Source organism: Rhincodon typus, chromosome 32 (genome assembly GCF_021869965.1).
Source record: "Rhincodon typus isolate 14 chromosome 32, sRhiTyp1.1, whole genome shotgun sequence".
Lineage (NCBI taxonomy): Eukaryota > Metazoa > Chordata > Chondrichthyes > Orectolobiformes > Rhincodontidae > Rhincodon > Rhincodon typus.
The window spans coordinates 23546163-23559466 of NC_063363.1; the positions used below are offsets into that span (position 1 = coordinate 23546163).

General features: G+C 39.1%; 1 protein-coding gene across 1 annotated transcript in view; it reads right to left on the reverse strand.

Moving 5' to 3' along the window:
• Positions 1-13304, reverse strand: part of LOC109919559 (otoancorin-like) — a 200571-nt gene that overhangs the window by 166707 nt on the left and 20560 nt on the right. The window contains exon 2 of the mRNA XM_048615372.1: positions 3248-3334. Coding sequence (XP_048471329.1) covers positions 3248-3316 — 69 coding nt within the window. The 5' untranslated portion in view covers positions 3317-3334. The remainder of the gene's footprint in view (positions 1-3247; positions 3335-13304) is intronic.

Sequence of the window (13304 nt, forward strand, 5' to 3'; positions counted from 1 at the left end):
AATATTTCAGATTTGTGACCTTTCATCAGGAAAATGTATTGTCGGGTATGACTCAAAACCTAATAGTTGAGGGAGATGCCAGTTTTAATCCATGATATGGGGTGAGTTAACTGACCCTAAGTAGGGTTTGCATTGGGATGAAGAAAACAAAAAGTATTTTAGGGATCACACTCCTAGATGTTATTCAGTGAGTCATGAAGGAAAGATTCTGTGCATCTGTTAATCAGAGGATAGCCTTGATACCCTCCAAAACCCCAATTATCTGCGAATATTCACTATCCAGCTCACACATGGGAAATAAGCCCATTTGGGTGAAGTCCCAGATGCATGCTGGAAACACGGATCTCCACAATTCGATGTTTTCAGACGATAAAATTGTCACCCTTTGTACATGGTACTTGTGTGTTCGAATTTTAGTCATAAATATTGTGCGCACATTTAAATCAAATCCTAAACACCACAATTGTAAAGGCAAAGAAAGAAGAACAGAAAAAGAAATTACACAACAAAATCATCAAAAAGTGTCAAAGCATTGACTGCTGCAGTATGTGGATCTGCAGATATCTCAGTCAAACTCAGTGCTCAACAAATCTGATCAAATTATTTAATCCTCAAATCTGAGGTAAAGCAATGTTCAGATAAATGACACTTGTTCACCATGGTTGTGCACCATAGCAGCCATCTTACATCTGCTTGTTTGGGTGGGAAAGGGCAGCACAGTTTATTATGACACGATTGTGTGAAGCCTTTCACAATTTGAAGGGGAATTGTTAGGAATTTTGCATTAACCACTTGGTGAGACGATAGTCAAAGTTGAAAATGGTTGACCTTGGGGTGCATCTCGTTACCACAAAGGCAACTCTAGTTTGAAATCAGCTCTGACAGTTCCCAACAAGTATTTTGACCTCCCCCGCTCCTGTTAATTTGTCTTTTCTTCAAATACTTTCCTGTAGAAATTCCCATCTATTTAATCACACAGCTGCTCCAGCAATAAAAGAAAATCATATTTTCTTTGGGTCAGAGCTTAATTTTATGCAGTGAAAACTCCTTATTTGTATTTTACTTAACGTTAATGAATAAGGCTTCTTCTGGTCATTAAGCTCTTTCATTTGCTTTATTTAATGCATCATTCCATTACATTACTTACCATCAGGGGGAAATTACTGTGCAAGAAACGTGACTGTTATACTAATGGTTTGAAGAGGACACTGGAATAAAATATCTTTTGCAGTCCACCTACAACAATGCCTTCAAAAACAAAACGTAAGAACGTAAAAATAGGAGCAGGTTTAGCCCATTTTTCTGATTTCAAATACCCAAGTATTGCAGCCTCCTCACCAACTGCAGAAGGATGGAAAAGAGAGAGATTGTGAGAGAAAACATCAGCACAGCACTGATGAAGACGCTGTTCCTTGATCTGACAATAAGCCACCAGCTCAGATAATGCCACATAAAGTGATAGAGCTGGTTTATATGTTGTATCCAGATGCTGAGGTTATAGATGAGTTTTGCTGTGGAGGACTCAGATGGTGTAGCACTTGGAAAAGCACTGATGGGCAGAAAAAACACAATTCTAGTTACGTTAGTTAGCCTGCCAGGCAATTTCCTATTATTGCCAAGGTGCATGGAGGAATCCTGAGAGTAGAGAATCCGCAGAGAACCTGGTGTGGAGTGCTCCCTCTCTGATTCATTTCCATGTCATGTTGCAGACCCAGAGACACTGTCACTGTAGTTCCCTTTATCAGTTGCAATCTGTGTAGGCAGATCATTAAAATCTCCGCCCTCTACATAAGGATGCAGTAACTCTTTGTTAAGTACAGGAATTCATCTTTTTTGTGTTCTTTCTTGGGCTCTGAGCATTGTTCACAAGGCCAGAATTTGTTGCCTATCACTAACTGCCCTTGAAAAAATAGCTTATTGAACTATTGAAGACAACCTGGCATGGATATAACCTCAGTGCTGTTTGGGGGTGGAACCTCCAGGTGTTTGACTCAACAACAGTGGAGAAATTGTAACATTGTTCCAACAACTAATATATTACTTAAAGGGAGAGATCTGGGGAGGCCAACGTCCTGGCTTGGAGGAATTAACACACCGAACAGCATAGTGGAGTGCTTCTAGAGATTCTGTAAAGGCAAAACTTTTAAGCACAAAACAATGGCAAAACAAAATTATTCGAAACTGCCATATCTGGAAGTTGAATCCCTAATCCTTTAAGAACTGGGCCTCAAGAAACTGAAGATTTACTTTTCAATGATTGAAGGTAAATTTGAGCAGTGGACCTGTGTAGTTCAAAGTTAGAAGCTAGCCATCACTTTAGCTGTTAACAGCTTGATGCCTTCATGACAGCACAATATCCCGTGCATGCCCAAATGTCCTGGCTGATGTCCTTCTCAGCTTGGGGTGCCATGCAGGTTGTGCATGAAGTGTAGCATGCTCCATTAATTATGCAATCAGTGTCTGAAGCAGTGTCTTCAAAAACTTGCAGGATACACACTTTAAACAATTTCATTATTTCTACCATATTTCCTAGCATTATAGCCCATGTGTCACCTTCTTGCCGACTCATACAATCTATCTGCCCAATATTAGCTTTGTAGAAGTATTTTTTTTTCAGTGAGTTACAGTCACAGCCATGTTTTCTGAAATATAAAGCATTAAATCTGACAGTGTGATATGCTGTTGAGATGTAGTATACATCAGCAAGGGAAGTAATGTAATGTGTCACATGGTCTTGTACTCAGCTGGTGGCAAGATTAAGTCACAGTATGATACTTCTTAAATACAGGTGACTTTTTTAATTTCAAAAATATACATTATTCATAAATAATATCTTTATATATATTATATATATATACTATATATATAGTCACTAAAGCAGTTCAGTTCTATACAGTAGAATGTGAAGGACAAAAACAAACATTGGAGTTTGACTCTATGCAACAAACAAATCCAAAGCATATCTGACTTGTGCAGGATTATATTTACATACATTTGAGGCATGGGAGATTCCGATCACTGAACACCATTGATGTTCTCCTTACCTCAGCAAATTTGAAAAAATATTCTTTAGCAACACCACAAGACCAAGAATATGATATTTTGCTCATAAGTTAACATCTTTTCAGGTATAATTAGTTTGATAATTCTCTGGTTATCAGATACTGCTGGTCTACTGTTCTTTTGTGTTTATGGACTGCAAGTTGCATGCAACGGAAATTCCAGAAAATGGTGGCTGAAATCTGACCTGGTCCTTGCTAAGTGGAATTTTCCAGAAATTGTAATCAAACTGCATCATATGATCATCGGCAGCCATGGTCTAGTCCAACAAAGTCTGTTAAAAAAAACAATAAAGTATAGCTTTTAAAAATAAGTTCTGACCTCTTTCAGGTCTTGTGAACTTGACACATGTATGAATGTCTTACCTGAGAAATCAAAAGAGTTCTCAGAAAAAAATAGAAAGCAAATGGGAAAATCCTGAAAGTGCGTATACATCATGCGCAATTGAAACTGAAAAGAAAAAGAGATGAGGAATCAATTAGAGGATTTGCTTGTGCTTATGATAGAAAAGGGAAAAGGAAGAAACACATCAGAGTCTTATGAAATTGAAAAGAAAATAAAGAATGCATGTTGGCGAGTGAAAGAAAAGTGTATAATGAGGTGTGTGGTGAAGTATTGGAGCTGGAAAGAAATTGCAAAAATAAGATTTAGACAGACCCAAAGGGAAAATCTTTGACCAACAGAAAGAAAGAAATAAAAATTGATAAGTGCATAAAAAGGTAGTAAACTGTTATTTAAAACAAATTCAGTAGCAAGAAAATAGACAGAATAAGTTATACAATGATGAAAATCAAGTGAGTCCTCAAGGATATAGATGCAAACAACGTGATTCTGATATCAATCGTAAAGAATGCTTTGAAATAGATAAGCAGAGGAAAACTTCCAGGCAAAGATAAAACAATAACATAACATCTAAAAGTCCTTGGGGGAATAGAATTAAAAGTGATAACAGAAATTTGTGATCAACTGTATATCAAAGAATACATTCAAAGTGACTTGAGACATTCATTATTCTTGAAGTCAACTAAGAAACCTAAAGCGATGGAGTGCAATCATTTTATAACTACAAGCTTAATGAGTCATCTCATTAAAGTAATATTATTAAAATGAGAATAGAAAGAAATCTTAAGAAGTGAAGCAGACTACTGAAACACAGTCTAGATTCAGAACTGGAGTAGGACAAGAGAGAAATAATTAATCCAGGAACAATCTTTGATAAGTATCTAGAAATATCTAGAACAAGAACATTTACAAATGTTTCATAGACTATGAAAATGAAGTTGATCACTTTTATCACCAAACATTAATGGTACATTGCTGAAATGTGGCATTGACAGCAAATACATGGAATTAAACATAACCTATATTGAGAACAGGGTGCTCAGTTGGCTGGATTGCTGGTTTAGAACCCTAAAAGCCTAGGTTCAATTCCTACACTGGCTGAGCTTACCCTTTTCCCCTTCTGAACCTCTCCCCTCACCTGAGGTGTACTGACCCTCAGGTTCAACCACCACCAGTCATCTCTTTCTAATGAGAGAGCAGCCCTATGGTCCAAAATAGCGATTTTATATTGATATCAAATAGTGGGTATCAAGTAAGAAACATATCAATGAAGAGAAGAGTATGACTAACCTATTTATTGTCTTCAAACTTTTTCAATCTGCACACAGAACAAATATTCAGAGAATTAAATGTATTTCCAATGGTAAAACTTAGAGGCAGGAACGTAATAAATTCACAGTGCACAGACAACTCAGGACTACTTTCAGGATCAGAAAAGGCCCAGAAAATATTGCATGAGGATATTATTAATTGGAGAAGGTTCAGAAAAAAATTTACCAAGATATTGCCAGGACTAGAGGGTATGCATTATAAGAAGAGGTTGGATAGGCTGGGACTTTTTTCACTGGAGTAAAGGAGGCTGAGGTGTGACCTGAGAGATGTTTATGAAGGGCATAGATAAGGTGAATAGCAAAGGTGTTTTCCCTGGAATGGGGGAGCTCAAAACTAGGCAGCATATTCTTAAGGTGAGAGGAGAAAGATTTAAAAGGGACCTGAGGGGGCAACATTTTCACACAGAGAGTGGGTTCTTAGTGGAATGAACTGCCAGGGGAGTTGAGAGATGCAGATACAGATACAACATTTAAAAGAAATTTTGACAGGTACATGAATAGGAAAAATTTAGAGGACTATGGGCCAAATGCAGGCAAGTGGGACTAGTTTAGTCTGGAAAACATGTTCGGCATGGATAAGTTGGACCGAAGGATCTGTTTCCGTGCTGAATGACTCTATATCAAATAAAATCGACAAGTTTTGAATATTGATTGAGTATGAATGCCAAAAAGATGGGAACAATGCAAGGTAAAAGGGATATATTGGAAGAAACTCTAGTGAAGACTGAAGTAGATGGTGCCACTGGAAGAAATAGATACATTTTTCTCTTTAGGAGAAATGAAAAATTGGGATGGATTGTTTAAGTTACATCCTTTTCCAGTACTATTTCTTCATTATTAGTGATTGCTTGGATATCCTCCTTCTCATTAGATCCCTGGTTGCCCATTTATTCCTGATGTGCTTCTTGCATCATCCAGTGTGAAGACAGAAGCACAGCATGATGGCTCAGTGGTCAGCACTGCTACCTCATAGTGCCAGGTACCCAGGTTCAATCCCAAACTTGGGTGACTGTCTGTGTGGAGTTTGCACGTTCTCCCTGTGACTATGTAGATTCCTCCTAAAGTCCAAAGATGTGCAGGTCAGGTGGGTTGTCCATAGTGTCCAGGAATGTGTAGGCTAGGTCGGTTAGCCATGGGAAATGCAGGGATGGGGCGAGTCTGGGTGAGATGCTCTTTGGAGAGTTGGTGCAGACTTTTTGGGGCAAATGGCCTGTTTTCATGCTGTAGGCATTCTCTGAGAAGCACGATATTTGTCTAACTTCTCTGCCATTTCCTGATTCACCTATTATAAATTTTCCTGTCTCAGCTTTCCGAATATGAAGTAATTACACGAGCTGCTGAAGTACAGCAGAGCTTGTAAAATCAAAGCATGACTGGGCATCATAAATAAAATATTTCCTGTTCTATATCATGGCAAACCCATCATGTTTTTTTTTCTTTATTTAAGGAAATGTACAGAGAAGTGTCTCTATTTCTATTTGGCAAAACAATTCATCCATACTTGTAATCTTGCTACTGATAAGACAGAGGATGCAAACTGATATTGTGTCATTTTGCGAATTTTGTGAATCATTTGGTACACAATCAAAGTGACACTGGAATGACTTGTACTCAGTCCTCCCTAGTCCTCAACTGAACATAGCAGGATCTGAGAATGCCACTGATTTTTGAAAATTAAGATTAACTATGCCAACAGCATGAAACTGCTCAAAACACCACCTCTGAGTTAAGGAACTCAACTGACATTTTTATTAATCAATGCTCATAGTAATGAATATATTTGTGGTATATTTGACTCCTGTTTGCACTTACAGCAGCTCCCTCCCCTTTTGTTCTTTATCTGTCTGACAGGATAAATTTCTCAGATTGATCATGCCAGTTCTGTTGAAGATTTAGAACAGGAATATTAATCTGTCGGATAGTTTTGCATGCTGTCTCTTCCGTGTATGTAAAGGACTTTGAGCTTTCTTTTTGGAGATTACCATTTATTTTTAAAATTATAGAATCTCACAAGCAGATGAAAGCCATTCAACTTATCATGCTGATGACAAGTTTGAAAAAAAATGATAGTTTTGCACTGCCAGTTTTCTGCGTAATCCTGCAAATCAAGTATAAATCCAATTGCCCCATAAAGTGAAATCTGATATCCAACAGTCTTTCGAGCAGTCTGTTTCAGATTTTAAAAATTCCATGTGAAGAAATTTCTCCATATTACCTACATTTCCTTTCTATGCCAATTTTAAATGTATCAATAAAAATTATTGACCCATTTGTCAAATGAAATAGATTCTCCCTACTTGCCTTATCTTGAATGTCATTCTTGGTTCTTTCTATAGTTTAAACTGGGAATCTTAACCTTAAGCTGTGAACAATCCCAGTTTATCAATTTTTTTCCACATAGCTGAAGTTGCTTATCCTAGCGAGCATCTGCTAAACCTCTGCTGTACTCTCTCTGGGATCTTTACATCTCTCCTGGAGTGTGGAGTCCAGAACTGCAGCCAATTCCCCGCATAATGCTGAATCAGAGATTTGCAAGAATGCATCATGACTTCCTTATTTTTGGATTTAATTCCTCTACTTATAAAACCAATTGTCATTACTTACAATGTTACCGAGCTTGTGTTTTTCACAAACTTCGAGATTGTATTCCCTGTACTCTAGTTCATGTCATTCACCTATCACATGAAAAAGAATGGTCTGAGGGATGGGATTGGGATCGGGGCACTATTTCCTGCAGGAAGACATCCATTATTCATTACCTCTTAGTCATTAGTTGCAGATGACCATGTCATCAATCCTGTCTGGGAAGAAAATGCTGAAGTCTGGCTTTACATCTTCACAGAAGCACATCGAAGATTCAATCTCAGCCTCAACCTCAAGAAGACTCAAATCCTTTATCAACGTGTCCTTGGGTAATTTCCAGTCTATCCTTCCATTAAAATCAATGGAAAAGTCCTCTCAAATGTGGACTATTTCCCCTTTCTGGGAAGCTACCTCTTATCTAAGGCTGACATCAATGCGGAGATTCAAGAATGCATGCAATCTGCGAATGCCACATTGGAATGCCTAAAATCTTCGATGACCGTAACATCTGTGCTGATACCATGATCCTTCAGTATAAGATTGTTATCTTTCTGACTCATCTGTATGGCTCCAAAATTTGAACTATGCATAGATGCCACCTCAAGGTTCTTGAGAAATACTATCTGTCTGAGATGGATCCTCTGCATCTTCTGGATGAATGGGCATTCTAACATCAGTGTCCTTGAAATGGGTAATGGCACCAATGATTATCTGAAGTCAATTCCACAGGGCCAGCTACGGGCTTGGGATACCTGAGTTCTGAATGCAAATCTTCTTCACCCAGTTCAAGGAAGGCACTCAAATGAGAGAATGACAAAGGAAACATTTCAAAAACTCTCTGAAGGCTTCCCTCAAGATATGCAATGTAGATATCAATGTCCAGGAGACCCTCATTCAGAGGAAACTGACTGGGAGGAAGCTCCTGTACTAAGGAACACAATTTTTCGAGAACACTTGGCAGCAGCAAGTATGGAAAAAAGAAGGAATGTCAGTGATTTCAAGGCAAAGGACCAATTCTACCTCCCTGAAACACCTGCTAAATGTGCGGTCAGAGATGTGGCTCTGGGATTGGGCCCATCAGCTACGTAAGAGAACAGAATCCATAACCAGTGACATGGAATTTCCTAAGTGGACATTCACACTTGTTAGCAAGTGACTGCTGATGACAACAAAGACATTTTAGTCAATTTTCTACTCGATGCAACAGTATCCTTTCAATGTGATTCTATTTTATGATTACCCTTTTATGAGGCACATAAGAACATAAGAACATAAGAACTCGGAGCAGGAGTAGGCCATCTGGTCCCTCGAGCCTGCCCCGCCATTTAATAAGATCATGTCTGATCTTTGAGACTCAGCTCCACTTACCTGCCCACTCACCATAACCCTTAATTCCTTTACTGTTCAAAAATTTATCTAGCCTTGCCTTAAAAACATTCAGTGAGGTAGCTTCAACCACTTCACTGGGCAGGGAATTCCACAGATTCTCAACCCTTTGGGCGAAGAAGTTCCTCCTGACCTCAGTCCTACATCTGCTTCCCTTTATTTTGAGGCGATGCCCTCTAGTCCTAGTTTCACCTGCTAGCGGAAACAACCTTCCTGCCTCCACCTATTCCCTTCATAATCTTATATGTTTCTATAAGATCTCCCCTCATTCTTCTGAATTCCAATGAGCATAGGCCCAGTCTACCCAGTCTCTCCTCATAATCCAACCCTCTCAACTCTGGAATCAACCGAGTGAATCTCCTCTGCACCCCCTCCAGTGCTAGTATATCCCTTCTCAAGTAAGGAGACCAAAACTGCACACAGTACTCCAGGTGTGGCCTCACCAGGACCTTATACAGCTGCAGCATAGCCTCCCTGTTTTTAAACTCCATTCCTCGGGCAATGGCAGACAAAATTCCATTTGCCTTTTTAATCACCTGCCGCACCTGCAATCCTACTTTTAGCGATTCATGCACAAGGACACCCAAGTCCCTCTGCACAGCAGCGTGCTGCAATTTTTTACCATTTAAAACATAGTCCATTTTGCTGTTATTCCTACCAAAATGACCTCACACTTATCAACATTGTACTCCATCTGCCAGACCTTTGCCCACTCACTTAGACCATCTATATCCCTCTTCAGACTTTCAGTGTCTTCTGCACACTTTGCTCTACCACTCACCTTAGTATCATCTGCAAATTTTGACACACCACACTTAGTCCCCAACTCCAACTCATCTATGTAAATTGTAAACAATTGCGGTCCCAGCACTGATCCCTGAGGCACACCACTAGCCACTGACCGCCAACCAGAAAAACACCCATTTACCCCTACTCTTTGATTTCTACTGGTCAACCAATCCTCTATCCATGCCAATACATTACCTGTAATACCGTGCAACTTTATCTTATGTAGCAGCCTTTGGTGTTGCACCTTATCAAATGCCTCCTGGAAATCCAGATACACCACATCCACAGGTTCCCCATTGTCCACCATGCAAGTAATGTCCTCAAAGAATTCCACCAAATTAGTTAAACATGACCTAACCTTCATGAACCCATGCTGGGTGTTCCCAATGAGACAATTTATATCCAGATGTCTTGCTATTTCTTCCTTAATGATAGATTCAAGCATTTTCCCCACTACCAAAGTTAAGCTAACTGGCCTATAGTTACCTGCTTTTTGTCTACTTCCTTTTTTAAACAGTGGCGTCACATTGGCTGTTTTCCAATCTGTGGGAACCACCCCAGAGTCCAATGAATTTTGGTAAATAATTACTAGTGCATTTGCTATTTCCCCCATCACCTCTTTTAGTACCCTGGGATACATTTCACCAGGTCCAGGAGACTTGTCTACCTTTAGCCCCATTAGCATGCCCAGCACTGCCTCCTTAGTTATAATGATAGTTTCTAGGACCTCACCTGCTATAACTTTCTTGCTATTAGTTTTCGGCATGTTATTTGTGTCTTCCACTGTGAAGACCGACACGAAATAATTGTTTAATGGCTCGGCTATTTCCTCATTCCCAGTTATTAAATTGGCCTTCTCATCCTCTAAAGGACCAATGTTTACCTTCGCCACTCTTTTACGATTTACATATTTATAGAAACTTTTGCTGCCTGTTTTTATATTCTGAGATAGTTTACTCTCATAATCTATCTTACTTTTCTTTATAACTCTTTTTGTGGCTTTCTGTTGGCCTTTAAAGATTTCCCGGTCTACTAGTTTCCCACTACTCTTTACTTTTTTGTATGTGTTTTTTTTTCAAATGCCTTTAAAAGTTCATAAATTTCTAGCTTATACAACCTACTTTCATCACCCTCTTTATATTAGAACTTAATTAGGTTAGTCAGACACAATTTGCTTTTAACAAATCCATGGTTCTCCTTATGTTTCTCAAAATGAGACTTTTTTCTTACCTTGGACAACTGAACTTGTTTGTTTTCCACCACTAACATTAGACTGACTGGCTTATAGTTAAGAAGTTTATCCACCTCCTCTTTTTCAAAAAAAACCATGAGCATAACATTTACAATTCTCCGTACTGGCCACAATTTGGGGTGCACAGTGGCTCAATGGTTAGCACTGTTGTCTCACGGACCAGGGTTCGATTCTCGGGCAACTGTCTCTGTGGCGTTTGCACATTCTCCCCCTGTGTGCGTGGGTTTCCTCTGGGTGCTCAAGTTTCTTTCAAGTGTCCAAAGATGTGCAGGTTAGGTGGATTGGCCATGCTAAGATTGCCCATAGTGTCGAGGGAAGCACAGGCTAGGTGGATTAGCCATGGGAAATGTAGGGTCATGGGGTTAGGGAGGTTTATCTGGGTGGGATGCTCTTTGGGGTTTTTTTTGGACTCAATGGGCTGAATGGCTTGATTCCACACTGTAGGGATTCTATAATTCTATGTAACCTTGTGTGGGAATTTGTGTCTGTGGATCATCAACTTTATTTATAACTAATTAAGATATTCAATGTGCTGCCAATTTTAGCATTTTATCACATCCTGTTTAAACAGGCACTGAGTATGTCGTACAGTTAGGTGCAAATCCAGAAATCAGCCCCTTTTTCCATTCTTTGAGTAACCTCACACACGTAATCAGATCTGAATGATTAAATAAAACATGTGCATGATCACAGTTGGCACTTATCTGTTAGTTCACTGTTGATTAATGTACAAGACAATTCTGTCCTGTATAATTTTAGATTTGTTAATTGGTTATATTTGATAAATGGTGTAACCTAGATCCTGATTTCCAAAAGTCATCTTTCATCTTGCTCTGAAATGACTACAATGGATGAATTTAGTGTAATGTATGCATATATAATAGGGCCACATTAAACTTTGATACATCAAATTGACTTGAGATGAATGCAGTGCATAACGATTAATGTCAGATCCAAAGGTTGCTGGAAATCTCAAACATAACCTTGTAAGTTGCGTAACAAAGCAACAGCATTAGCAGTCAATTAGGTTTAAAGCAACTCGGTGAATAATGAATGTAAAGGTGTAAGTTTGAGTTTCTTGAAGCTTGCACTTTAGATTTTAATCATTTTGATGGAAAATAAATGGTGATATAACTCTGATCTATTAATTCAATGCACTTTTGATTTTTCATAGTTGATCTTTGGTAAACTTAAAGTCAGCTAAATACTGCTGCCTATGTCTTAACTCACAACAAGTCCTTTTCACCTATTGCCCCCTGTATTCTCTGACCTACACAGACTCCCATTCAAGTAATGATTTGATATTAAAATTCTTGTCCTTGTTTTTAAGTTCTTCCATGAGCTTGTTTCTCCCTATTTCTATTTTTTTTCCTGCCCCACAACTGTCCCAGATACCTCCGTTCTTTTCAATCTGTCCACTTGCGCATTTCTAATTTTAATTGTTCCACAACAGGTGTCTTCAGCTGCATAGGACACAAACTCTGTAATTCCCTCATTACAACCCACCACTTCGCTTTCCTTTTATAAGACACTTCTGAAAACCTACCTATTTGACCAGGCTTTTGGTAATCTGACCTAATATTTCCCTATGTGGTTTTATATTACTTCTGCAGAGTGCCTTAGATTGTTTTCATTACATTAAAAGTTGCTGTATAGCTTTTGTTGATCTTGATACCATGTCTTTACCTGATTAATGAGGAAAATGAATTAATTCCTCTGATCCAGAGTTGCTGAAAATCACAATGGCATGATTAATTGTCAGATGCAAGCTGAGGTTCCACAGAAAATTGCATGTTTATTCTGTCACCGAATTTTCTTTGAGAGGTAACATACATCACTGGAAAGTTGGGATTAGGTAATTTGTCAACCACAAGAATTTGGGAAATGAGTGGCCACTTGATGAATTGACAAATGTCAACATCTGGTTGTACCTATGGTAACAAGATATCATTGTTAATTGTTTGGGATAGAAATGCTATCTGCACCAATATGTCCATTGGTTTGCCATTGTTATGTCACCATAAGGCACACACACAGGATGCAACCATGTTACAAGCACTCCAATAAAGGCAGTGTAGATACTAGATTGTTACCTCATCAAGACTGAATGGAGGGCAAGACTTGCTGTCAAAGAAGGGAAGATTCTCCAGAGACTGAAGAACCAACTGAACCTCCACCTGAGAATACAGAGTCAATGGAGGAGGCGGTAGTGAACAAACAGCGGGTGCCTGGTGGGTGGTGAGCAGAAGCCTCAAAACAAAAATGCTTCAGTCACACAGGGCCAGCAGTAGAATGGAAAGAGATAGTTATATGAATGGCACATCATCAACCCTTCTTCCAACAAAGATGTATGGGAGGGGGAGGCTGATTGGGAGGGGATCACCACAAATATTAGAAAAGGCAAAGCACCAAGTGAAGGGAGGAGATGAGCACCACCCAATATGGAAATGCTGGACATTGTGAGGGGCCCAGTGAAACTCCACCCTCTGATGTCGGGAACCATGAGTTATCTCGTACAGCACAACTCTGGGAAACCGGGAGTAGGAAGGCTCTGAACCAGG